Here is a 25,918-nt window from a genome sequence, read left to right as displayed (position 1 = left end):
TTTGGCTATTCCTGGAGATCAACACTGTTCTAATTAAAATGCTGTAGCATGAAAGGGCTTAATAGCAACAGAAGTGTTCAAAAATACTTACTTATCTAATATCATTTATCCAAGAATCTTAAAAATCACTTAATACTAATCAATTCAATAACTGAGAGAGGTAGGTATTAAGGAAACCGCAAAGGCCAAGAACAGAAATTAGGAGTATATGCTACTCAATAATCTTTGTCAGCTAAAAACTGCTGACTTATATAGCTCTGAGTATGTAAGATAAAGTATTATCTACATGCCTTCAAAAAACCTAAATTTAGGTATAAGTGTTACCAAGATAATACCTGTTCTTACTATATGTCATTTGTACTTAATTTTTCTGAAGTCTGATTTATTGAAGTTTGATTTTTGAAGATACTATTTAGTCAATGACCTGACCCAGAGAAAAATGTGAAAAATATCTGATGTAATATTACTTAATACTTTGAAACTAAACATTACACAGTATTTTAGATATCCTATTTTGAATCTATTATTTTAAATGTTAGATTAAAAGTCTACAGTATCACATATACCCATTATTTGAGTAATCCTTCCATTTGAGGCAAAAGGTTTATGCTAAGCTATACATACCATCTTCCTGAATTTCTGAGATGGATACCTGAGGGAAGGTGCAATCGACAGCTATAAAAACATTTTGTGTGTATGTAAAGTTAATGAACCTACAAAAGCATCAAACTCCTGTCCACGGCCTCTTTAGCACCATACTCCAACCAAGTTAACTGGTTCAAACTGCTACATAAGACAGTGATAACTACAGGAATAAGCACAAAGAAAGGTTATATTTTATCACGTTAAAGTTTCACAGAGATAACAGGTTTACAATTCAAATTCCCATGTCCTGGAAACTGGACTCTTAAATAACTCGCCTCTCAAATCACAGAAGTGCAATAATCTGAAATTATTCTAATCTAAAGACTTAAGGAAATAACCAATTATTACAATTCATGTTCACTGCAAGTAATATCTAGCTATATAAAATACAGCTATACAAAACCAGAACTCAGTGAAACATAACTTTTTAGAGCAAGAAATCTGCTTGAGATTCGTATCAGTAGTCATTAAACGAGTAAATGCTAAAGGTTTACATTCAAGTGCTTGAAGGACTACTGCAGAGAAATTCAATTACTAAAAGCCTTTGCTCAGATGCCTGTCAGGCATATTAAGGATGGGATGATGTGTGAACCACCAGCAGTGGTATTAAACCCCAATCATTTTCAAGACAAGTAAGATTTAGAGCTGTTAAGACATTCCAGAATTTGGTTCACTGACACTAAAAATGGTATTTTAAAAAAAGACCTCATACAGTCTGCTAGCATATCATACTAGCCATTAGAGGAGGTAGTGACACAAAGTGTTGGAATTTAAAATACAAGATCAGCATTAACTGTAAACCATTCTAAATCACTGTATGTAACTCTTTAAAACATATGTAGTGAAAAAGAATTAGAATTCATATAAAATCAGAATTTAAAAAAGCAAAAAATAGAAATATTTAGTGAATTTACTCAAATGAAGGAAGTTTAAATGATACAGGAATGAAAAATATTAGAAATCTATGTACAATAAAAAGTAAATATAAATTAGCCAAGTCCATGGACATTTCCAGTTAAACATTCATACAAAAACATATTCACCTTTTTCCTTAGATAGGGATAACACATACATACATGACATGATGATTCTGGCAAAAAATATCAGAGATACTAAAACTATTCTCAAGTTTTAAAAATGGTGCAGAGAGTGTTTCAAGAACATTCTACAAGAATGTAAACCCCTGATTTAATTCCATGATTTTATCATGCCAGAAGCATGGTTGGTTTTAGTTTTTTAAAACAGATATTGGTATCATAACACATTGGCTTATTAATAATTAAGGCATTTTACATACACAGTATCTCAGTGTGAACAAAAAATGTTTAATATTGATTTTTTTCATGTTTTAAACTTTCAGTCTTTTCAACATAAGAAAATAGCTGCACACATTTAAGGGTTTTTTTTTTTTTAATAAAACACAATCTTAAAAAAGTTAATGATGATTGGTCTTGGTGGTTCCTAGTGGTAAGTCCTGTCTTATTTTTTCACATAGTATAAATTATATTTTTATGCAGGATTGCATTAAAATCCAGTAGTTCTTAATGTTACCAAATAACCATATAACTCCCAAATGCAGCAAAGTTGAACAATCTTCATAGTGCACTTTCACCTCAATGAAATTGAAGCTGCTCCTTTTGGATATTTTTCCACTTCAATGTGAAGCAGATTGTTGGGATTTCATTAGTGGTTTCATTATGTGGCTTTTTAAAAGAAAAAATAGTTTTGATTTCTTCCGCAGTTCAGTTCTCAGATGAGACTTTTTTTTTTGGTAAATTATACAGTTCAGGGATGTTTTGAAAAACCAAATGCTCTTTAGTAGATGAAATCTCTCAATGTAACTGTAATAAATAAGCATCTACATCCTTAGAAGATAAAACAAAAACATTTCATTAGACAGTACAGTAAATACAAACATAAACAATCCATTTTTTGTTGCTGTTGCTTAATTTGCCTTAGTTTCCTTTTGCGACCTTTTGAGGGTAAAAGACATGTCTTGTTCAGTGCTTTTATCTGCATTTGTTCAGCACAGGGCCTGGCACATAGTATGTGCTCAATACATATTTGCTAAGTGCTAAATGAATGTGTTCGTTCCTATGCTCAAACAACTCTGCTTTCATAGCTAACATTCACAGAAATTCTATCAGTGCTGTTTACTATCAACGCTATATCCACTTAAGCCCAGCTTGACAATAGCCTCTTTCAATTTCTTTCTTTTTATTGAGACAGAGTCTTGCTCTGTCACCAGGCTGGAGTGCAGTGGTGTGATCTCAGCTCTCTGCAACCTCCACCTGCAGGGTTCAAGTGATTTTCCTGCCTCAGCCTTCCCAGTAGCTGGGACTACGGGTGTGCACCACCATGCCTGGCTAATTTTTTGTATTTTAGTAGAGATGGGGTTTCAACCACGTTGGCCAGGATGGTCTCGATCTCCTGAGCTCATGATCTGCCCACCTTGGCCTCCCAAAGTACTGGTTAACAGGCATGAGCCACCTTGCCTGGCCCTCTTCTTTCAATTTCTATACTCAAAAAATTACAAATTAATTGATAGTTTAATTTTGTAATAAAGTCTCATCATAAGGAACTTCGCATTGAACTTTTAATCAGTCAGTATTGTCCTCAATAATAAATGGTACCTTAAAGTCACATTCACAATAAAACTTCTCCCTTTGTGAAAAACTGATTGTGGCCGGGTGTGGTGGCTCCCGCCTGTAATCCCATTACTTTGGGAGGGGGAGGTGGGTGGGTCACTTGAGGTCAGGAGTTCCAAATCAGCCTGGCCAATGTGGTGAAATCCCGTCTTTACTAAAAATACAAAAATTAGCCAGGCACGTGTGTAATCCCAGCTATTCGGGAGGCTGAGGCAGGAGAATCACTTGAACCCAGGAGGTGGAGGTTGCAGTGAGCCGAGCTTGCGCCACTGCACTCCAGCCTGGGCGACAGAGCAAGATTCAGTCTCAAAAAAAAAAAAAAAAATTCTGATTGAAAGCAAATTTCAGTCATAAGGAACAATAATTTTTTAGTTCTTCTATACAGAATGCAACACCCCTTTAGAGCAAGGTAATACGTCATGTATGCTCTAAAAACCTAAAACAACAACAAAAACTTCCTAGGAGATTGATTTGTTCATAAGATTTTCATCATTAAGGATTCTATAGGCCAGGCGCAGTGGCTCACGCCTGTAATCCCAGCACTTTGGGAGGCCGAGGCGGGTGGATCATGAGGTCAAGAGATCGAGACCATCCTGGCTAACATGGTGAAACCCTGTCTCTACTAAAAATACAAAAAAAAAAAAATAGCCAGGCGTGGTGGCGGGCACCTGTAGTCCCAGCTACTTGGGAGGCTGAGGCAGGAGAATGGCATGAACCTGGGAGGTGGAGCTTGTAGTGAGCTGAGATTGCGCCACTGCACTCCAGCCTGGGTGACAGAGCGAGACTCCATCTCAAAAAAAAAAAAAAAAAAAAAAAGAATTCTATAGAGTAAAATCCCACACAGTGGTAACAAACTTGGTTGATATACCATTTTGCTTCTATTTTGCTTCTTTTATTTGAAGGTATCTGAGAAATTTTTTTTGGGGGGGGAGAGGGGCCATGGTCTTCCATAGCAATGGCCAGAGCTCCTTTGTGGCTGTCACTTTGACAGGAGATAAGCTTCTGGTTGGTCACTGTTGGTATCACTCCCATTTGCTTTTCTTCCCTCAGCTACATTAATTCCCTGAAAGCTTCTGTCTCCTGTAAGATCTGAACTTACGATCTTGGAGTAGAAGCCAGATTATCCCTCAAGGCTACCTAGGTTTGCCCAAGCCTCTGTTTCCCTTAGCATTGTATTTTTTCCCCTAGCATTGTATTTTTTCCCCCTGAATTCTAAGAAGCTGTTTTGTCTCTGAGAAAAATTTTATAACTAAGTCCATGACATAAATCCTCTTATTTAGAAATATATATATATTTAAAACCAAAGAATGCTTTTAAAACCAAAAAATGCTTTTTATATTCCTGGCTAATGCCCATTTATGATAGCTGTATGCCCAGTAATAGAGTAAAAGTATTTCTTAATGACAATTTTTTCTTCAATTAATTTTTAACTACCAATGTTTTTTCTTTTCTTTTTCTTTTTTTTTTTTTTTGAGACAGAGTTTCACTCTGTTGCCCAAACTGGAGTGCAATGGCATGATCTCAGCTCACCACAACCTCCGCCTCCCGGGTTCAAGTGATTCTCCTGCCTCAGCCTCCCGAGTAGCTGGGATTACAGGCACGCGCCATCACACTCAGGTAATTTTTTGTATTTTTAGTAGAAACAGGGTTTCACCAACCAGGCTGGTCTCGAACTCCTGACCTCAGGTGATCTGCTTGCCTTGGCCTTCCTAAGTGCTAGGATTACAGGAGTAAGCCACTGTGCCCGGCCTAACTACCAATGTTTTCTGGAGTTTAAATATTAAAATTCAAACTAGCAATTTTTACTTTTTCCTTTACGAGACAAATCGATAAAGACCAAAGTCAAATTCACTGTGATTTAAATAGTTTACCGTCTCAAAAAGCATAACATTAGCAAAAGTAAAACTTAATCTCCAAAACCATTTAATTATGTTCCTTATCCCTTGTTTCCTGAGTTCCTCATCTTGTTTTCTGATGCTGTCCTTACTGGATTCTAAAAATTTTTTCAAATACTTTTCTCTGATTAAAACCCTCTGTAAATATCCTCTAGCATAACATTTCAGGGGCTGTACATGAAACATGTTCAATGGCCAATTCCTGTGCTTGCTGCCAAGGTCACAGTTATATGCAGAGGACCTGAAGCATTTGAAAATATGAAATTGACTTTAGACATTAGAACAGTACCATATTATTTTGCCTAGAGACTTGAAAAATGTAAAATATTATTTCTAATTTTTAAATATATATTTAATATATATATTTAAATTTCTAATTTTTAAATATACAAATATATTTCTATTAAAATATATTTCTATTAAAATTATTCCTTCTAATAAATATTCTATTAAAAATATATTTCTATTTCTATTTCTATTAAAAATATATTTCTATTAAAAATATATTTCTAATTTTTAAATATATAAATATAAATAAATGTAAAATATTATTTCTAATTTTTAATGTTTAATTTATAAGCTTAAATATAGATTACCTTAGCTATATTACCAGTATATCCTGGAACCAAAGTAAGATGGTTTTCCTGTTCCCATAATCCACTTAATTGTTGTTTTAAAATTTGAATATTTCTAAAAAAAAAAAGGAAGAAAATGAGAAAGCAAATATATTAAGATATAAACTTTCATCATAAATATGCATAATAAAAACTGTTCTAAAATGTTTCAGGTATTTTTCAGGAGAAAATGATGCTATTTGAAATAAAACATTCGGGAACGTGGAGAGAAATTAAAAAAAAGTGAAATAACTTTTAGAATAATACATGTCAGTCATGAAAATTAAAGGTTTATCCACATAATACCACCAAACACCTCCAATTTAATTAATTCTTGGAAAAAACAAAAGATGTTTTTTCAATTCCAAAATTAATAAAATGTCTTACTTGATTTCAATTAAAAAAAAAGAAAATTAAAGGTTATTTAGTTGTCAAAGCAGGTAAGAAAATGACCAGGCGTTTGGAACATTTGGACATTCCTTGGTGTGAAGTAGAAAATTTTGAGAGCCTACAAAAGAAATTGTGGACTTTTATTTATTTATTTATTTATTTTTGAGACAAGAGCTGACTCTATCGCCCAGGCTGGAGTGCAGTTGTGCCATTTCGGCTTACTGCAACCTCCACCTCCCGGGCTCAAGCGATTCTCCTGCCTCAGCCTGAGTAACTGGGACTACAGGCGCACATCACCATGCCTGGCTAATTTTTGTATTTTTTGTAGAGATGGGGTGTCATCATGTTGCCCAGGCTGTCTCAAACTTGTGAGCTCAAGTGATTTGCCCTTCTTGGCCTCCCAAAGTGCTGGGATTACAGACAGGCATCAGCCACCATGCCTGACCCAAAATTATGGACTTTAAGGAAACTGTTGGGAGATATTTTTCTGTGGTTTCATGATAATCTGGGTATACTCTGGTAGAATACCCACAAATTTTCACATCAAGGCAGTAATAATACAGTTTTTAGAACTGTAAACATCAACACCGGACTCTCAGGTTAATGTCTAGGCTAAAGGACCCTGCAGGGTGCCTCCATTCCTTATTCTACTGTGGGCATCTCTTTTTCCTCCCTTACTCATATAATGAATATAAGAATTAAACACCATTGTGTTTTTCTTCTAAAATGAAGGGTAGGGTTGTGTCAGAAGAAGAGATACAGGAGGTTGGTAGGCTCTGGAATTCAATTTCCAGGTGTGGTTTTCACAAATGAACAGTATCTTAAGTTAGTATCTCTCTGAACATAAAAAGAATAAATATCATACACTGATGATAATGGGATAAAATTATTACCTAGTTTAATCAAGCTGCTTTCCTGAAGAAAATTTCAGCATGAGTTTATCTTTAAAGGTATACTCACCCATCATTTATAATTTCTGTTTTGGATGATAGTTCTGACCACCACCTTTTAATGACTGCTTGAAGCCAGTTTAAACCAACTATAACATATCTGAAATGACATTTTGTTACAAAATTCAAGTGTTTTCATCTAAGAACCCTTCTTATAAGAGATGATACCTTCCCTCCCAAAAAACACATACACACATTGGTCTCTTCCCTTTTAACAATTTGTTACCTTCATGTCTATTTCACAAAAGTATATCTCATGTAATTTGTTTAGAGATGCTTTTATAATTGCCCTTTAGTCATTTCATATTCTTTTCCTAATTGTACTATTAGCTTCTTGAAAACAGAAACCTTGTATGTCTCATTTAGCCCAATCTACTATGTACTCACAAAGCACAAAATCAAGGATGTTGAAAAAGAAAAATGAATCAAGATTCAGATTAGCACTTACTCTTCAAATTTGCTTTTAAGTAGTGACTTTACTAGAGGCAACAAGTCTACACAGCAGCCAAGTGAGATATATTGTTTTTCTTCCTGTAAACTAAAATAAATACCAAGTTATAAAAATATGGATGGGCCATAATTTGACCTCCTTTAATCTTACTTTTTTTCTGAAAAATATTGTTTTTACCAATTGGTGAGCACAGGAAGGCAATCTACCACAACGCCAAGATCTTCTATCCTGAGAGTATAAAAAGAATAGCATTGCCTTAGAGAGCTGATTTCCTTATTTACTTTCATATTATGATTATTCACACTGCTTTTGAGAAATTCATTCATTTAACAATGTTGGTATCTACAATGAGTCATGTCTGTGGATACAGCAATGAACAAAGACGCAGGGCTTGTATTCCAGTGCGTGAGCAAGTGTGGGGGTTGGGGGGTGGGACCGAGACAGGCAATAAACAAATAACAAGACATAAGACATATAGAGCACGTTGATGTAAGTGCTATGGAGAAAAATAAAACAGGAAAGGGAGATAGGGAGTGGAGAAATGGGTATTTTAAAATAAGTTGGTCAAAGAAGGCTTCCCTAAGGTAACATCTGAGAGACTCGAATACAATGAGGAAAGTAATGCTTCAAATTCCCACTCAAAAGGGATGTTTACTTTTTATTTTTACTAATTTTTTTTTTTTTAAGAAACGGGTCTCATTCTGTTGCCCAGGCTGGAATGTAGTTGCATAATCACAGCTTACTGCAACCTCCAACTCCTGGGTTCAAGTGATCCTCCCAAGTACCTGGGACCACAAGCACGTACCACCGTGCCTGGCTTATTATTTTTATTTTTTGTAGAGATGGAGTCTTGCTATGTTGCTCAGTCTCTCACGCCTGGGCTCAAGTGACTCACTCACCTCAATCTTCCCAAATGCTGGGATTACAGGCAAGAACTGCCACACCTGGCCTCAAAAGGGATTTTTAGAAGGTTAGTTTTCCCATATCATTATCTCTTAGTTTTATAGGTAAGAATGACAGGAAAGGTAACAGCTTTGTTCAATCTGATAAAACATTGTTTTCTGTATTTTGGTTACTCTTAGATAGGTGATGAATGTAATTTAAGCCATACTGTCTCTACTGAAGCTACATATAGGCAGTTTAGAATAATGAAGAAGGTTCCCTTGAGCTCAGGAGTTCAAGAACAGCCCGGGAAACATAACACCTCGTGTCTTCCAAAAAATTTTTTTAAAAATTAGCCAGGTGTGGTGATGTGCACCTGTACTCTCAGCTACTTGGGAGGCTGAGGTGGGAGGGCTGCTTGAACCCAGCAGATTGAGGTTGCAGTGAGCCATGATTGTGCCACTGTACTCCAACCTGGATGACAAAGCAAGACCTTGTCTCAGAAAAAAAGTGATTGAACAAAGAGGATAAAAGGTCACACTTACCTCAACAAATAAGCTACAAGTTCACTTATACTTCTCTTTCTCCAGAAAGTTAAAGCTACATTCAATCTCATATTCCTGCTGAACAAAACTTGGGCCATTGTTTCATGGTCCTGAGAAACCTGAAAGGCAATAATCTGATTTGTTAAAAAGCGCACCAAAACAGGGTATGAAACTATTTTTTTATTAAATCGTTCTGGTAGACATAGTTAAAAATCATGCAAAGGTAACTCCTTTTACTGGCCCAAAGAAAGGAATACTGCAGTTGACCATAGTAAACAAATGATCTGAACAAATTTAAGACCCATTTATACTTTTTACTAGCTACCATTTTTCTTTTAAAATCCAATAAATTGTAAAATTATTTTTAGCTGACCTATAAACTAGGATTTAATTTATAACATGGATAAAAGAAAAATGTAAACATATAGGCTAGTCATTACCAACTGAATGGCATGAGAATCACAAAAACTCAGTTTTTGACAAGTGTTGTAGTATCATTTAAATTTATCTATTTATTGTTAAGTAATGAAGTGTCATTTTCCTGTTCTAATGTGTTTAACACAGAACTATGTAAGATAAAAAGTAAAAACTCTCTACCTGCCCACAAAAACATCCAATATCACTCTGCAGAAATAATCACAGTTAAGAGACTGATATGTATCTTTCCAGACCATTTTCTAGACAAAGACAAATTAAGTACACATATAAACACTCTGAAAAATTAATTACCTATATTGTTCAAAACCTTGCTTTTTTACCTATATGAACATTTTTCAATGTCAAAACACAGATCAAGCTTATTTTTTTGGAGACAGGGTCTTGCTCTGTTGCCCAGGCTGGAGTGCAGTGGCGCAATCTCAGCTCACTGCAACCTCCGCCTCCCGGGCTCAAGTAATTCTCCTGCCTCAGCCTCCCCGAGTAGCTGGGATTACAGGTGCCCACCACAACACCCCACTAATTTTTCTATTTTTAGTAGAGATGGGGTTTTGCCATGTTGGCCAAGCTGGTCTTGAACTCCTGACCTCACATGATCCGCCCACCTTGGCCTCCCAAGTGCTGGGATTACAGGCATGAGCCACTACACCAGACCCAACTTCACTTTTAAAGAACAACAGCATAGCCTGGCACAGTGTTGTGTGCCTATATTCCCAGCTACTTGGGAACCTGAGGTGGGAGAACCATGTGAGCTCAGGAGTTTGAGTCCAGCCTGGGAAAGACAGTGAGACAGTGAGACCTCATCTCTTAAAAACAACAATAACAACAAAAAACAATAGCATATTCTCTAGTCTTTATATACCATAATTTATTTAGATTCTGGTTTTTACCTATCAAAACCATGCATCAGCGGACATCCTGATATATGTAAATATGTGCACTTGTACAGATACTTTTGTTAAAATTAATTTTACAATTGGAACAGCTAGGTCAATGGTTATATGTATTTTAACTTGGCTAAGATGCTATGGTATCACTTTCAGATTTAGATTTTTAGAGCAGGTACTGGTCAATCAAGAAAACAGGTATGAAACAAGAATAATCATTAAACCTATTAGTTAAATGTAAGGTTTAGTGAAAAGTAGTGAAAATGAGAATGTAAAGTAAAAGGAGGTTCTTGAGAAAGATGTCTCACTGGGGTAGTTTTTAAAATGCACAACTGAAACTTTTTAAAAAGAACTTTTATTCTGGCCAGGCACCGTGGCTCACACCTGTAATCCCAGCACTTTGGGCTGGGGCTGAGGCAGGTTGATCGCTTCAGCTCAGTAGTTCGAGACCAACCTGGGGAGCATGGCAAAACCCTGTCGCTATAGGAAATACAAAAATCAGCTGGGTGTAATTGTGTCCATATGCACTAGCGCAGTGTTTAGCTCCCACTCCAACTGAGAACATGAAGTATTTGGTTTTCTGTTCCTGTATTAGTTCGCTTAGGATAATGGCCTCCAGGTTCACCCGTGTGATTGCAAATGAAACGATCTCATTCTTTTTATGGCTGCATACAGTATTCCATGGTGTATATGCACCACATTTTCTTTATCCAGTTTACCATTGATGGGCATTTCGATTGATTCCATGTCTTTGCTATTGTGAATAGTGCTGTGATGAACATACGCATACATGTGTCTTTATGGTAGAATGTTTTTATATTCCTTTGGGTATATATCCAATAATGAGATTGTTTTAAGTTCTTTGAAAAATTGTCACACTGCTTTCACGATAGCTGAAACTAAATTACTCTGTCACCAGCATTGTATAAGTGTTCTCTTTTTTCCACAACCTTGCCAGAATCTGTTATTTTTTGACTTTTTAATAATAGCCATTCTAACTGGTATGAGATGATATCCTGCTGTGGTTTCGATTTGCATTTCTCTAATGATTAGTGATTTTAGGTTTAGCATTTAGGCTGAGCATTTTTTCATATGCTTATCAGCTACATGTATGTCTTCTTTTGAAAAGTGTCTATTGTGTCCTTTGCCCACTTTTTTTTTTTTTTTTTTGAGACAGAATCTCACTCTGTAACCCAGGCTGGAGGGCAGTGACAAGATCCTGGCTCACTGCAACCTTTGCCTCCCAGGTTCAAGCAATTGAGCATCAGCCTCCCAAGTAGCTGGTATTACAGGCGTGCACCACCACGCCTGGGTAATTTTTGTATTTTTGGTAAAGATGGGGTTTTGCCATGTTGGCCAGGCAGGTCTTGAACTCCTGACCACCTGCCTTGGCCTCCCAAAGTGTGCCACCATGCCTAGCTAATTTTTGTATTTCTAGTAGAGATGAGGTTTTGCCATGTTGGCCAAGCCCAGTTTTAGAATATTTCTATCACTCTCAAAAATGCTTTTGAGTCTGTTAACCAGTTTTGCTTGAGCCAGAAGAGCAGCAAACCACAGCAGGTTTGCCTGAACTATGCTTTAACTAGGCAATATTGAGAGCCCGGCAAAATGTGTCTGGATAACTGGCTTCGGTGGTCCACTTTTTTTTTTTTTGAGATGGAGTCTTGCTCTCTTGCCCAGGCTGGAGTGCAATGGAATGATTGTGGCGCACTGCAACCTCTGCCTCCCAGGTTCAAGTGATTCTTCTGCCTCAGCCTCCCAAGCAGCTGGGATTACAGGCACCCGCCATCATGCCCGGCTCATTTTTGTACTTTTGTAGAGACAGGGTGTTTCACCATGTTGGCCAGGCTGGCCTCAAACTCCTGACCTCAGGTGATCCGCCTGCAGATGTTGTCCTTCTTTTTCTTTTTATTTTTTTGAGATGGAGTCACTCTGTTGCCCAGGCTGGAGTGCAATGGTGCGATCTCAACTCACTGCAACTTCTGCCTCCTGGGTTCAGGCGATTCTCCTGTCTCAGCCTCCTTCTGAGTAGCTGGGATTACAGGTGCCCGCCACCATGCCCGGCTAATTTTTGTATTTTTAGTAGAGGCGGGGTTTCACCATGTTGGCCAGGCTGGTCTCAAACACCTAACCTCATGATCCACCCACCTCGGGCTCCAGGCATGAGCCACCGTGTCCGGCCTAGTGCTCCACTTTTTTAGGCAAGATTTCTCCTTTTCCCTTCCTTTATATCTCTACTGGCTAACTTGTCGTTCTGGATAGTTTTAGCAGCCTGCTAAGCATTTCATCCCATCTTAGAGAAATGGAATAAATTATTAATTCAAATTTGGTTAATCTAGAAAATTGTCTCAGGGAGTTACTATGACTCAAATAAGTCTACATTCAATAGATGACAAATTATTCTGCTAGTGGAATATGGCAAAGAAAAAAATCGAGATTATAACAGGAACAAAGTTAAACTAGACATGAGTTAGAGAAAAGACTTACCTCAGAAAAAAACCCACTATATTTTGATGATGGGCTTTCTGTCTGTGAAGAACCAGAATCACTGGAGTTAACCAAATATGTTCGACTATCAAGGTGTAATTTTTCAGGCAGGTGGCCTGCACAAGCCAGTTCATTTTCTTTATTTGCCATGTCACAGCCCCCACTTCCAGGGGACTGTCTTTTTCTGTAACAAGGATTTGGAAAGGGATGATGAACTTTCTTTCTGCGATAGATCACTTTACGAAGTTTATCTGGGCTTTTCACAGTTTGTCCAACTGTTCTGTAAAAAGAATTTATTTTCTTAAATGAAAAAGAACCATATGAAATCCTTTAAAAGTTTTTAAACAGAGAATTAATAGGCTATATTTTGTGATTGTAATCCACTAAAATTAGAAGTAAATAGAATTTGAAAAATCTTAATTCTGAGTTGAGGAGAAAAGTAAAAGGGAAATTACAAATTATCTGGAAGACAATGTAAAGGATGACATTTTATGCCAAATAAAAAAGACAGACATAATAACCAGAATGCTTTTTAAAATGAAATATTGAAGGCCATTCTGGGAGTAAGAAGATCACAACATTTTCTAGAAACCTGATCTTTTTCTAACAAAGTGGCAAATAGAACTGCAAGTTTGAATATTTTAAAATTTAATTAAGCTGAAGTATATTAGTTTATTTGAGTAAGAACACGATAGAGCAAGCCTCATGGTTTAATACAGTGGTTCTCAAACATTTTAGTGTCAGGATGCTTTGCCCTCTTAAAAATTATTAATGACTCAAAATATATATATATATTTTTTGAGACAGAGTCTCTCTCTGTTGCCAGGCCGGTGTGCAGTGGCGCAATCTCGGCTCACTGCAACCTCTACCTCCCAGGTTCAAGTGATTCTCTTGCCTCAGCCTCCCAAGTAGCTAGGACTACAGGCGTGCGCCGCCATGCTGAACTAATTTTTGTATTTTTAGTAGAGACAGGGTTTCACCCTGTTGGCAAGGATGATCTCGATCTCTTGACCTCACGATCCACCCACCTTGGCCTCCCAAAGTGCTGGGAATACAGGTGTGAGCCATGGCCAAAATAATTTTTATGTGAATAATATCTATTGATATTTACTGTGTAAAAACTAAAACAAAATTTAAATCATTTGTTAATTCATTCAAAAAAAGACTAATTACATATTAATATTAATATGGAATATCTTACCCAAACCCCATATTTTCTAAAATAATTTTTTAAAAAGTGAGAAGGATGGTACTGTTTTACATTTTTATATATCTCTAATATCTGGTTTAACAAAAGACAGCTAGGTTCTCATTTCTGCTTCTCCATTCAGTCTATTGTGATATCAAATGGCATATAGCTTCTTGAAAAATTATATTGTACCCTCAAACAAGAGAATGAAAATGAAGACAGTCAATGTCTTAGTATTGCTATGGAAGTAATTCTGACTTCACAAATTCCATGAATGGTCTTTAGGAACCCGCAGGTCCTCAAATCACACTTTGAAAACCAGTCGTTTTATAGAAAGTGCCTTTAGAAGTTAGGCAAATCTGAGAATGAATGTCATTCTTACCACTTTTCTAGCTATATGATTCTGAACAAATCACTTAACTTATCTGATCTTAAGTTTTCTCATCAACTGTTAGCGGTAATGTTATCTACAGAGTAGGACTGTTGTAAGGAGCAGAGACAATATTGATGTGTTTATTAGTGCAGATACTGGCACAAAGGAGCTGTCTGACAATAAGTTAATTATTATTATGATAAAAGAATGTTTATTTTTTCCCTTATTGTCATCCTTACCCAGCTTTCATATTTGTTGTTCCCCACAAACTTTAAAGAAACTCTTACCTATTTATGTAAGCAGCCAACTGTTTTGGAGATTTCTTAACCTGAAAAATGAAAGTAGATAGTTGATGTTAGAAACAAATGCTTGGTGCTGTAAAGAAGAATCAGCACTCCAGCAAAAAGCTTTCTCAGCAAGGCAATTTACTTCTGCAGAAGGGTGCCAATCGTGCCTGGAGTGGTCGCAAGAGCATACCGGACAAGGGAGGAGAAGGGGTTCTTATCCCTAATGCAGCTAGTCCCTACTGCTGTGTCGTTCCCCTATTGGCTAGGGTTGGACCGCACAGTCTACACTAATTCCAATAGGCTATTTGGGTATGAGCCAGAGTGGCAGGGTGAGCAGTTTCAGTGGGAAGGATGGTTACAGTGCAGGTGACTAAGGATGACTAAGGACAGGGCAGGTGACTGCGGATGACTAAGGACTCTAAATATGTGAGTATAAAGGCTAGAAGGGGGTTGTTTACTGAAACTAGGGCAAGGAGGTGTAAAGAACGAGGAAGTTAAACTTTAAAACGGAGAACAAAGTATAAGAAAGCTGAACATACTGACATACTGGGAGGAACTCCGAACTCATTGTACTTAACAATTTCCCCCTTTTGAATTTTACAGGTCTTCCTCTTCAAACTTCTTTTTATTTTATTTATTTATTTATTTATTTATTTTTATTTTTTTTATTATACTTTAGGTTTTAGGGTACATGTGCACAATGTGCAGGTTTGTTACATATGTATCCATGTGCCATGTTAATTTCCTGCACCCATTAACTCGTCATTTAGCATTAGGTATATCTCCTAATGCTGTTCCTCCCCCTTCCCCCAACCCCACAACAGTCCCCGGAATGTGATATTCCCCTTCCTGTGTCCATGAGTTCTCATTGTTCAATTCCCACCTATGAGTGAGAACATGCGGTGTTTGGTTTTTTGTCCTTGCGATAGTTTACTGAGAATGATGTTTTCCAGTTTCATCCATGTCCCTACAAAGGACACGAACTCATCATTTTTTATGGCTGCATAGTATTCCATGGTGTATATGTGCCACATTTTCTTAATCCAGTCTATCGTTGTTGGACATTTCAATAGCAAAGAGTTGGAACCAACCCAAATGTTCAAACTTCTTTAACATGTCTTAGCATAGCTGTTCTGCTTAGTTTTCTAAAAGAAAGAGCTTGTCAGAATATGGTGGAGGGAAACTGACAGAAGTTTTAGTAAGGGCTGTTTCTGTATGTTTTTGGACTAGCCCGCGGATGCGAGGTATGATGCAGCATCCAACAAGGATAAGCACTACTGCTACAATTGCAAGAGAAGTAAGGATGGAGGCTGTGATCCCTTTCCATTTACCAAACCATTTTTCTAGCCACCCTGTGAAGGGGTCATTTACTCCTGAGTTTTTTGCTAACTCATTGGATAGAGCAGTTAGATCTTGCAATGCCTTTGTTATACTTTCATCAGGGGCGGTATTGTTTGGGATGAAGGTACAACATTGAGTTTCAATCATGATGCAAACTTCCCCTTTTTCTGCTAATACCATGTCTAAGGCCATTCTATTTTCCCAAGCCATCTGGCTAGTAGGCCCTAATTGCTCAGCTATTCCTTTAACAGCATCTCTAGTATAGTTAATAAACCGCTGTTGGTTGTAATAGGTGGAATTTATCTAATCTACGTTTTTATTAATTGTCACCCACCAAAATATTGACTCAAATCCAGCAGCTATTTGATCTCAGGTCTTAAATTTATTTGGTACTCCTCGTGGGACTCTAATTGTATCTAAATAAATGTGGGAGTCGAAAGACCCATAAGGGGCTTCCCTTGCTTTACAACATTATGTTTTTTTCTTTCTCTGGTTGATGAAATGCCAGGGTGAAAGGGATAGCCAACTGGACTAGGGCGCAAGTGACACTCCAGTTACTTGGCAGAGTGTCCAGCAAAGGTCTACCACAATATCACCACACATCTGCTCGGGGGTGTATAAGGGCTGACTGGTTGGTGAGCTCTTGGAAAGTCTTAAGCTCACTGCATCCTTTTAGGTCTCTAAGGGATGCTAAGTTTCCTCTTTGTCGTGAGAGACACAAAGCGAACTCAGTGTTGGGAGACGGAAGCTGGATGGCCCTCGGGGGCTAACCTGTGAGGTGTTGAACTTCGGGATATAGCAGAGAAAGAGCTTGGCATGACTTGTTACCCCAGGCTGCGGAATCCTGGAAAAGAGCTACCATACAGCCCATGCCCGGTTGACTGGAGGATCATCACAGTGGAAAGGGGACGATCTGGGCCTCTGGCCTGCCGTGCGCACGAGCATAACAATTGCTTTTGTTTAAAGTGTGGATGAAATATTTGATCTATTCCAACCAGGCATTGGCATTTTGATATCCTGTCTCAATTGCTAAAGTTTGTTTTAGGTCTTTGACTTCTACAATAGCTACCTTGGTCTTGTCATTAGATGGAGGAAGAACAAGTTTTGTTGTGGGAGGTTCTGTTAGAAGGCTTAGGGGAAGGTGTAGGCAGTGGGGGAGCAATGAAGAATATTTCAAAGGATCTGATAGGGTCTGCTCCTGAAACCTCAGCCCCCATATTATAAAACTGGCTTAAAGAAGGAAATTGGCTTAGAGAAGGGGAAGAACTTAGAGGGTTTGAGATAATAACCTGTACTGGATTGCATTGGTTTCGCTGCCAGTTAGGGGAAGCTGTTCCTTTAGTAAAATGAATGTATAGCTTTAGGAAATTACAACTACCGCTTGGGGCAATCTATTCTTGCTCTTTAGTGGTCCACAGAATGTTGGACCAACTACAGCATAAAAGCTTTGTATTGGGAGGGCAAGACTCTCAGTTTATACTGGAATCTCCGTCAAACTCTTCCCAAGCTAACTTATCCCAGTTAACAGAATTCCAGTCTGAGAAGAGCTAGGAAGGACAAAGATACTTTTCTGAAGTGGAGAGTTGCCTCTGGCTTGGCACATCTCCACAGGGCATCACAAGGCAAGCATCAAAGGTAATAGTTTGGGGTGAACTCGACCTAGTTACATTAATAACAAGAGGACTAGCAATAGATGGGGAAAAGAAAGAGATGCAACATAAGAGGATCAAACCCGTTTTAGCTTTAGCTTGGTTAGAGTAAGCCCTAGAATAGCTGCCCATGATTCTGGAGGAGGTGGTGCTCTTTTGACCTGGGTGTGATGAGTCCATCCTATTTCTGCTGTTTGAACTGTGGTCTCAATGGTTAGAAGCACTAGGCAGAGTCTTTCCTAAGCTGGTTCAAGTTTTCCTTCCCTCCAACTTTTGACAAGGATGTGGACCCTAGGCTGCTGTTGGTGTACTGGAAACTCTAGGGGTGGTGCCTGTGCTAAAAGACCTTTAGTTCTGAGGCAAGAGAAAGTGGAAGATAAACTAAGTATATAATTTCTGAGAAACTGATCTTTTGTTTCGAACATGGGAATGTCAGCAGTGGAGTGCAAATAGAGCAACTTACACAACATTTCATAAGGGGATAAGCCGACATCTCTCTGAGGAGCAGTTCGGATTCTCAACAGGGCAATGGGAAGGCATCTAGTCCATGGCAACCGAGTCTGTAAGACTAATTTGCTTAAGTGGCTTTTTAGAGTTTGGTTCATTTTTTTCCCTACTCTTCCTGATGAAGGTGGGTGCCAGGGAGTATGATTTCCCATGTTATATCCAGTACCTGGGCTAATTTCTTAATGACATGTGCAGTGAAATGAGTTCCATTATCTGAATCAATGTTTCCTATTAATCCAAACCTGGATGTAATATTTTCAACTAATGTTTTGACTACATTATTAGCAGTTGCACTTGAAAGGAAATAGCTTCTACCCAGTGAGTAAGGTGATCTACTATTACTAATAAATACTTTAGACAACCAATTGGGGGCATCTTGGCGTAATCCACTTGGATACTTTGGAACAGTCTTAATTCCGGATACCTTCCCCTAAGAGGTGGTTTTCTGAGGGTCTGCTTATTAGTCTTCCTACATACTAGGCAACTATCTGTAACCTGTCATGCCAAAGTGTAAATTCCTACACATCCATAAACCCAAAGGACTGCATCACACATAGCTTGAGGTCCCCAATGAGTCTCTTGATGCAGATGGGAGAGGTCTCTCATGAGGGAATTGGATAACATTTTTCTTTGGTCTGGTAACACTCATTTCTCTTCTGAATTTTCTTTGGCCCCTAGTTTTATTAATTTCTCTTTTTCAGTGGGAAAGAAGATGGGAACTGCAGTTGGGGGAAGAAGGCAAGGGGTTAAGTGAAAAACAGGCATTTCAGAGGAAATGGCAGCCTGTTTGGCTATTTGATCTGCAAGGTTGTTTCTCCAGCTTTCAAAAGAGATACCTCTTTGATGTCCTGGGACATGGACAAAAGCTATTTCTTCTGGCAACTGGAGGTTACCTAATACTTGAGTGATTAATTCTTGTGGACCAGGTCTTGGCCTTTGAAGACCTTGTTTGCTCCAATTTTTTTTTTTCAAAGGTGTGAGCTACCCAGAAGGCATGTTTGAAATCAGTATAAATAGTCCTTTCTTGGCTCTGCAGATGCTTTAAAGGCTTGATTGCAAACAGTTCACATGTTTGGGCAGACCAATTACGGAGTAGTATTCCTGACTCTACTTCTGCAAGGAGTTCCCCATTGACTACTAGTACCCATTATGTCTTTTTCCTTCAATTACCCAGGAAGAGCCATCTATAAATAAGTGCTGCCCCGTTTGAAAGGGGTCTTTCTTAAATCAGGTCTGACTTAAATCTGAACACTCATGCTCAGGTCTCTTTAAATTTGGATTCTCAGTCAGGAAACCTGCTGGGTTAAGCGAATTATCAGTGGTTAGTGTTAAATCATCACTCTCTAACAGGATAGCTTCGTATTTTAAAATTATTAATTCAATAAGCCACCTTTCTGCCTTCTGATTAAGGACAGTTTTGACTTGGTGACACGTATTGACAATGAAGTTCCTTCTAAAAGTTAATTTTCTTTTTTTTTTTCTGTTAATAGGGCTGTTGCTGCTACAGACTGAATACATTTAGGCCACCCTCGGATTACAGGGTCAAGAATTTTTGACAAAAAGGCTATGGGCTGCCGGTGGCCCTCGTGTTTTTGAGTGAGTACTCCTAAGGCTACTGTTTTGTTTACATTGACAAAGAGATGAAAAGGCAGTTCTAGGGGAAGGTAAAGCTAGGATGGGGACAGTTACTAGTAACAACAGGGTGGGTGGTTTGGATTATCTGATTAATAGCTCTAAGGTCTTACGCTAACTGGTATGACCTGTCTGGCTTCTTTACAGGCAGTATTGGAGTGTTATAGGGAGACATACAGGGTTCAAGAAGCTCATCGTGGAGAAGACCTTCAATTATAGGTTTTAAATTTACCCTGGCTTTTAAAGGAATAGGGTGTTGCTTTCTCTTTACATTTCTCTAGGGTTTTTTAAATTTAACATGAATCGGAGGAATCTGTAACCTTCCTTGATTCCCATCTTTTGACCATACCTTGGGATGAATGTGTTCTTTGTCTGCGGCGGTGAGCAAGTTTAGGAAGGGGAGGAATTTTCCATGATTGATTTGGAGGCCTAAGCCTAATTTTAGAATTAATTCTCTGAATAGATTTGTCCCTGCATCCAGAATTAATAAATTTGATACTAACTGATCAGTTTTTATATTTCACTTCTGTCTCCTCTAAGAGTTTTTGCTCTAAACTCTTCTCCTTTTACCCTTGAGATAAAAAGTTCTTCTTGTGAACAAGTTACACTAGATGGAAAGTAACAAACTGAGGAGCGAGCTGCTCCTGAGTTGATTAAAAAGGTAATAAGCTCAAATTTAGGTCCCACTTCTAAATTTATCAAGGGCTGTTGGTGGGACTCAAGATAAAAAAAGATACAGCCCCTGACTTCCCTAGTCTTCCTCAAAAGCTCTAAGTGGGATGACTTTTTCTTCCTTTTCTCATTTGGGACATTTTCTTTTAAAGTGACCTAATTTTCCACATTTGAAACATTCGTTCTGTCCTTTTTTCTTTTTTACCTTTGAGCCTCCTGGCTTTACTCTTTTGTACCCTTCATATTGCCTGGAGAGCGGGGGTCTAGCTTCCTTACAGCTTCTGGCCCCATGGGTACTTTGTTGTATGGTGGACAGCAGAATTTTTGCCATCTGCTTTTTTCTTCATCTCTTCTTACATATACTTTCTGGGCTTCTCTTAGAAGCTCTTCTATAGATTTACCTTCCCAGTTCTCTATCTTTTGTAATTTCTTGTTAATATCTGGCCAACTATTAGTTACAAAATGAAGCTTTAACATCCTTCATCTGGGGGGGTCTTCTAATTATAGACCTGCATATTTTCTCATTTGCTCTTTGAGTCTTTTTAGGAATTTTACAGCTCTTTCATCTTTTCCTTGTTATTGAACGCTTTTGTAGTGTTTTGGATGCGGGGTTTAGACTCTCGAATTCTTTTTATTATCATTTCTCTAAGGTCTTTTCATTATTCTTCTAATATTTCAACATCAGGCCTAGGGGACTATCAGGGGGAATATTATTGTTGCTAGCTTTATACTTTTTATCCCTTACCTTACTTGGGGTATTTCCCATCTTGATGGTTTTGGGGTAAGGCTCAATCTCCCCTACTGGACATTTCTCGACTTTCAGGGTGAGGCTCAATTTCCACTACTGGAAATTTTTTGCCTTCCCCACTACTGGACGTTGTGTGAGGCTCAATCCCCTCTACTGGAGATTTCACACCTTCCTTTCCTAGAGGCTCAACACCCCCTGCTGGAGGCTTCTCGCATTCTTCTACTTTCACTTTATCCTTCTCTGGCTGCTTCCCTAATGGGAACATCAGATCCCTCTTGGGATTGGCAGGTTGGTATAAACCCCCAACCCAGACTCCTTTACAGGAGGGCTGACCTAAGCTGTATGAGGTGACTACGAAACCACAAATCTGGACTCAACACTCGCTTTGCACTCAATTGTGCATCTCATTCACACACTTTCAACCTCCCAAGATAACCCAACCACCAAGGAAATACTTTGTCACTCTTGTGACGTTTCTTACCTTGGTCTATGCACAGGGTTACCTGGTATGTGATGATTTTTTTTTTCCCCAAGTTGTTGGTCTGTTTCTTCCTGCGTTGCTGAGAGTCCGGGTTTATTCATCACACTGAGTGGGCCTCGATTCCTTACACAAGGCCGCTGCAATGAGGCCACAGGGCGTGCCTCCTTATGGGAGAGGACCGGAGACCCTTCCCCAGAGGAGAATGGGAAATCCGGACTACCCCCAAATTTGTTAGAAACAAATGCTTGATGCCGCAAAGAAGAATCAGCACTCTGGCAAAAACCTTTCTCAGCAAGGCAATTTACTTCTGCAGAAGGGTGCCAATCACGCCTGGAGTGGTTGCAAAAGCACACTGGACAAGGGAGGGGAAGGGGTTCTTATCCCTAACGCAGCTAGTCCCTACTGCTATGTTGTTCCCCTATTGGCTAGGGTTGGACCGCACAGTCTAAGCTAATTCTGATAGGCTATTTTAAAGAGAGCAGGGGTATGAACTGGAGTGGCGGGGGAGCAGTTTCGGCGGGAAGGATGGTTACAGAGCAGGTGACTAAGATGACTGAGGACAGAGCAGGTGACTAAGGATGACTAAGAACTCTAAATATGTGAGTATAAAGGCTAGAAGGGGGTTGTTTACTGAAACTAGGGGCAAGGAGGCATAAAGAATGAGGAAGTTAAACTTTAAAATGCAGAACAAAATATAAGGAAGCTGAACATACTGACATACTGGTTCTTTGAAGAGGAACTCAGAACTCATTGTACTTAATAACTGAGGCATATTTAAGTTCATTAATAGTTATGTAAATTTTGTGATTGATATCAACAAATCTAAAATTCAACAGGTAAGTTTTTCAGATTAATATTTTCTCTGTTCTAATTCTGTAGTCTGAATCAACATACAACAACATCATATGTAGTTATTTTTGGTAAAGCAACATATCTGATATGGTTTCGCTGTGTCCCCACCCAAATCTCATCTTGAATTGTAGCTCCCAAAATTCCCACATGTTGTGGGAGGGACTCAGTCGGAGATAACTGAATCATGGGGGCGGTTTCCCCAATACTGTTCTTGTGGTAGTGAATAAGTTTCACGAGATCTGATGGTTTTATAAGGGGAAATCCCTTTCACATGGTTCTCATTCTCTCGTCTGCTGCCATGTAAGTAAAATGTGCCTTTCACCTTCCAACATGATTGTGAGGCCTCTCTAGCCACGTGGAACTGTGAGTCCATTAAATCTCTTTTTCTTTAGAGATCACCCAGTCTCGGGTATGTCTTTATAAGCAGCACAAAAACGGACTAATACAACATCCAGCTCTCTATTTTCCACACCTCTAGTTGCAAATTATACTGTAACTCATAGGATGCTTAACAAGTGAGTTAAATTTTAATCTCTTTTCTTGTTGCTGTTGTTTTAGAGATAGGATCTCGCTCTGTCACTCAAGCTGAAGTACAGTGGTATGAACACAGCTCACTGTAGCCTTAACGCCCTGGGCTCAAGTGACCCTCCTACCTCAGCCTCCCCAGTAGCTAGGACCACAGGTGCATACCACCATGCCTTGCTAGTTGAAAAAAGTTTTTTTGGTAGAGATGGAGTCTCACTATGTTGTCCAGGCTGGGCTTGAACTCCTGGGTTCAAGCAATCCTCCTGCCTCAGCCTCCGAAAGTGCTGGGATTATAGGCATGAGCCACCACACCTGGCCTAAATGTGGTTTAAAAGAAAGTACACCAGTGCTAATGAACCTTACAATAGTGAACACAAAGCACCTCTAGAATTCCTCTTTAACTAAAATATTTAAATTATATCATATTGAAACAGTATACTGACTAAAAACTTTTTTTTTTTGATATGGAGTTTTGCTCGTCACCCAGGCTAGAATGCAATGGCGCGATCTCAGCTCACTGCAACCTCCACTTCCTGGGTTCAAGTGAATCTCCTCCCTCAGCCTCCCAAGTGGCTGGGATTACAGGCACCCACCACCATGCTCAGCTAATTTTTGTATTTTTAGTAGACACAGGGTTTCACCATGTTGGCCAGGCTGGTCTTGAACTCCTGACCTCAGGTGATCCACCCACCTCGGCCTCCCAAAGTGCTGGGATTACAGGCATAAGCCACCATGCCCAGCCCGATTAAAAACCTTTTAGAGCTTATAGAAATAAAATGGGTTAAGACCTAACAAAGAAAAAAAAAAGAAATACATTGGTTATATTTCACCAATTCAACTTAATTCTGGGAGATTAAGCAGAATTATTATCCTCCCATTGTTTAAACAATTCAACCAGAGATATCTAGAGACCTGAACGTTTAAATTGTCTTATCTGTTTTCTAGAAACCATGGACTTACCTCCTTCATGTTCTTATTAGTGAAATTAGAGATCTTTTTTCTAGGAAGATCAATGAAATGATCCTCAATCTTATTACAAAAGTTCCGTTTTTTAACATTGTGGGTTTCCGATGCCATAATCTCTTAAGTACCTAGACAATACAATAAAATAGAAAATTAAAAAAGCAAAAAGAGTCTGATCATTTTTAACACACACACGAACATACAACAGTAGCACAATGCTATATAAAAAAGGCAGAGGACATCATTTTAATTTATGCATTTTAAAAAACCTGAACATAGAGGAAGCACAAGGCAAGGCATTCCAGGAAATTAAGGATCTTTCTGTCCTCATTCTTTTTTTTTTTGAGATGGAGTTTTGCTCTGTTGCCCAGGCTGGAGTGCAATGGCACAATCTTGGCTCACTGCAACCTCCGCCTCCTGGGTTCAAGCGTTCTCCTGCCTCAGTCACCCAAGTAGCTGGGATTATAGGCTTGTGCCACCATGCCCGACTAATTTTATATTTTTTTAGTAGAGACAGGGTTTCACCAGGTTGGTCAGGCTGATCTCATACTCCTGACCTCAGATGATCCATCCACCTCGGCCTCCCTAAGTGCTGGGATCACAGGCATGGACCACTGTGCCCAGCCTGTCCTCATTCTTTAGTTGGAACCAGTGACAATAATATTGTATGTATTTTTTTTTTGCCAAAGCAACACATCAATCTCCCCATTTTCCATGTCACTGGCCATTTATTAAATGCACAGGTTATGAAATAAGGTGTATAAGGTGGTGGTATCTATGACATCCAAATGTATAGAAATCTAAAACTGTGCAACTAAATCACTGGGGCAAATACAACCCTAAGCAATGAGAGGAACCAAAATTGGACTACATACAACTGACTTGTCCTATGCCTAATCCTTAAATTCTTCTTTCACTTTTGCAGACAGCTCTCCAAAGCTCTCCTCTACCTTTGAAAAAAAAAAAAAAATCAATGCCCTCCTATTTTACTAATTATATCTAAAGAGGGTCTAAAGAGGGGGTGGTGATGGAAACAAATGCTATGACTTAATTTATGTAACAGAGGAAATTTGTGATTTTCTCACTTGCACGCTGGTTTCACATTGGAAATTTATTTTAGGTCATGCGCTGAATGTAAGTTCCTCTCTTATTCTTTCTTTAAACATCTACTAAGCATTCACTATAAGCCAGGCCCTGGCTTTTTTTGTCACCACCAAGTCTGCCTTACAAGAGCTCCTGAAGGAAGCACTAAACATGGACACGAACAACCGGTACCAGCAACTGCAAAAATATGCCAAATTGTAAAGACCATCGATGCTATGAAGAAACTGCATCAATTAACAGGTGAAATAACCAGCTAGCATCATAATGACAGGATCAAATTCATACATAATAGTATTAACCTAAAATGTAAATGGGCTAAATGCCCCAGTTAAAAGACACAGACTGGCAAATTGTATAAAGAGCAAGACCTATCGGCGTGCTGTATTCAAGAGACCCATCGCACATGCAAAGACACATATAGGCTCAAAATAAAGGGATGGAGGAAGATCTTCCAAGTAAATGGAAAGCAAAAAAAAGCAGGGTTTGCAATCCTGGTCTCTTATAAACAGACTTTAAACCAACAAAGATCAAAAGAGACAAAGAAGGCCATTATATAATGGTAAGGGAATCAATTCAACAAGAAGAGCTAACTATCTTAAATATATATGCACCCAATACAGGAGCACCCAGATTCATAAAGCAAGTCCTTGGAGACCTACAAAGAGACTTAGACTCCCAAACAATAACAATGGGAAACTTCAACACTCCCCTGTCAATATTAGACAGATCAGTGAGACAGAAGGTTAACAAGGATACCCAGGATTTG

The 25,918-nt window shown here is 38.6% G+C and overlaps 1 protein-coding gene across 3 annotated transcripts in view; it reads right to left on the bottom strand.

Moving 5' to 3' along the window:
• Nucleotides 1–814: 814 nt before the first annotated feature.
• KATNBL1 (katanin regulatory subunit B1 like 1) overlaps nt 815–25,918 on the bottom strand; it is a 66,453-nt gene continuing 41,349 nt past the window's right edge. For 2 of the 3 annotated variants that reach the window (XM_030814354.1, XM_030814355.1), the window contains 9 exons: nt 24,046–24,176; nt 14,679–14,719; nt 12,830–13,109; nt 9,021–9,139; nt 7,771–7,821; nt 7,591–7,680; nt 7,153–7,242; nt 5,785–5,878; nt 815–2,510 (listed from right to left, as the gene is read on the bottom strand). In XM_030814354.1, the coding sequence (XP_030670214.1) occupies nt 2,478–2,510; nt 5,785–5,878; nt 7,153–7,242; nt 7,591–7,680; nt 7,771–7,821; nt 9,021–9,139; nt 12,830–13,109; nt 14,679–14,719; nt 24,046–24,162 (915 nt within the window). In that variant the 5' untranslated portion in view covers nt 24,163–24,176 and the 3' untranslated portion in view covers nt 815–2,477. The remainder of the gene's footprint in view (nt 2,511–5,784; nt 5,879–7,152; nt 7,243–7,590; nt 7,681–7,770; nt 7,822–9,020; nt 9,140–12,829; nt 13,110–14,678; nt 14,720–24,045; nt 24,177–25,918) is intronic. The other variant, XM_030814356.1, reaches the window with a different exon arrangement.

This window comes from Nomascus leucogenys, chromosome 6 (assembly GCF_006542625.1).
Source record: "Nomascus leucogenys isolate Asia chromosome 6, Asia_NLE_v1, whole genome shotgun sequence".
Classification (NCBI taxonomy): domain Eukaryota; kingdom Metazoa; phylum Chordata; class Mammalia; order Primates; family Hylobatidae; genus Nomascus; species Nomascus leucogenys.
Note: the sequence above shows the minus strand (reverse complement) of the source record. Positions and strands in the feature narration are given on the sequence as shown.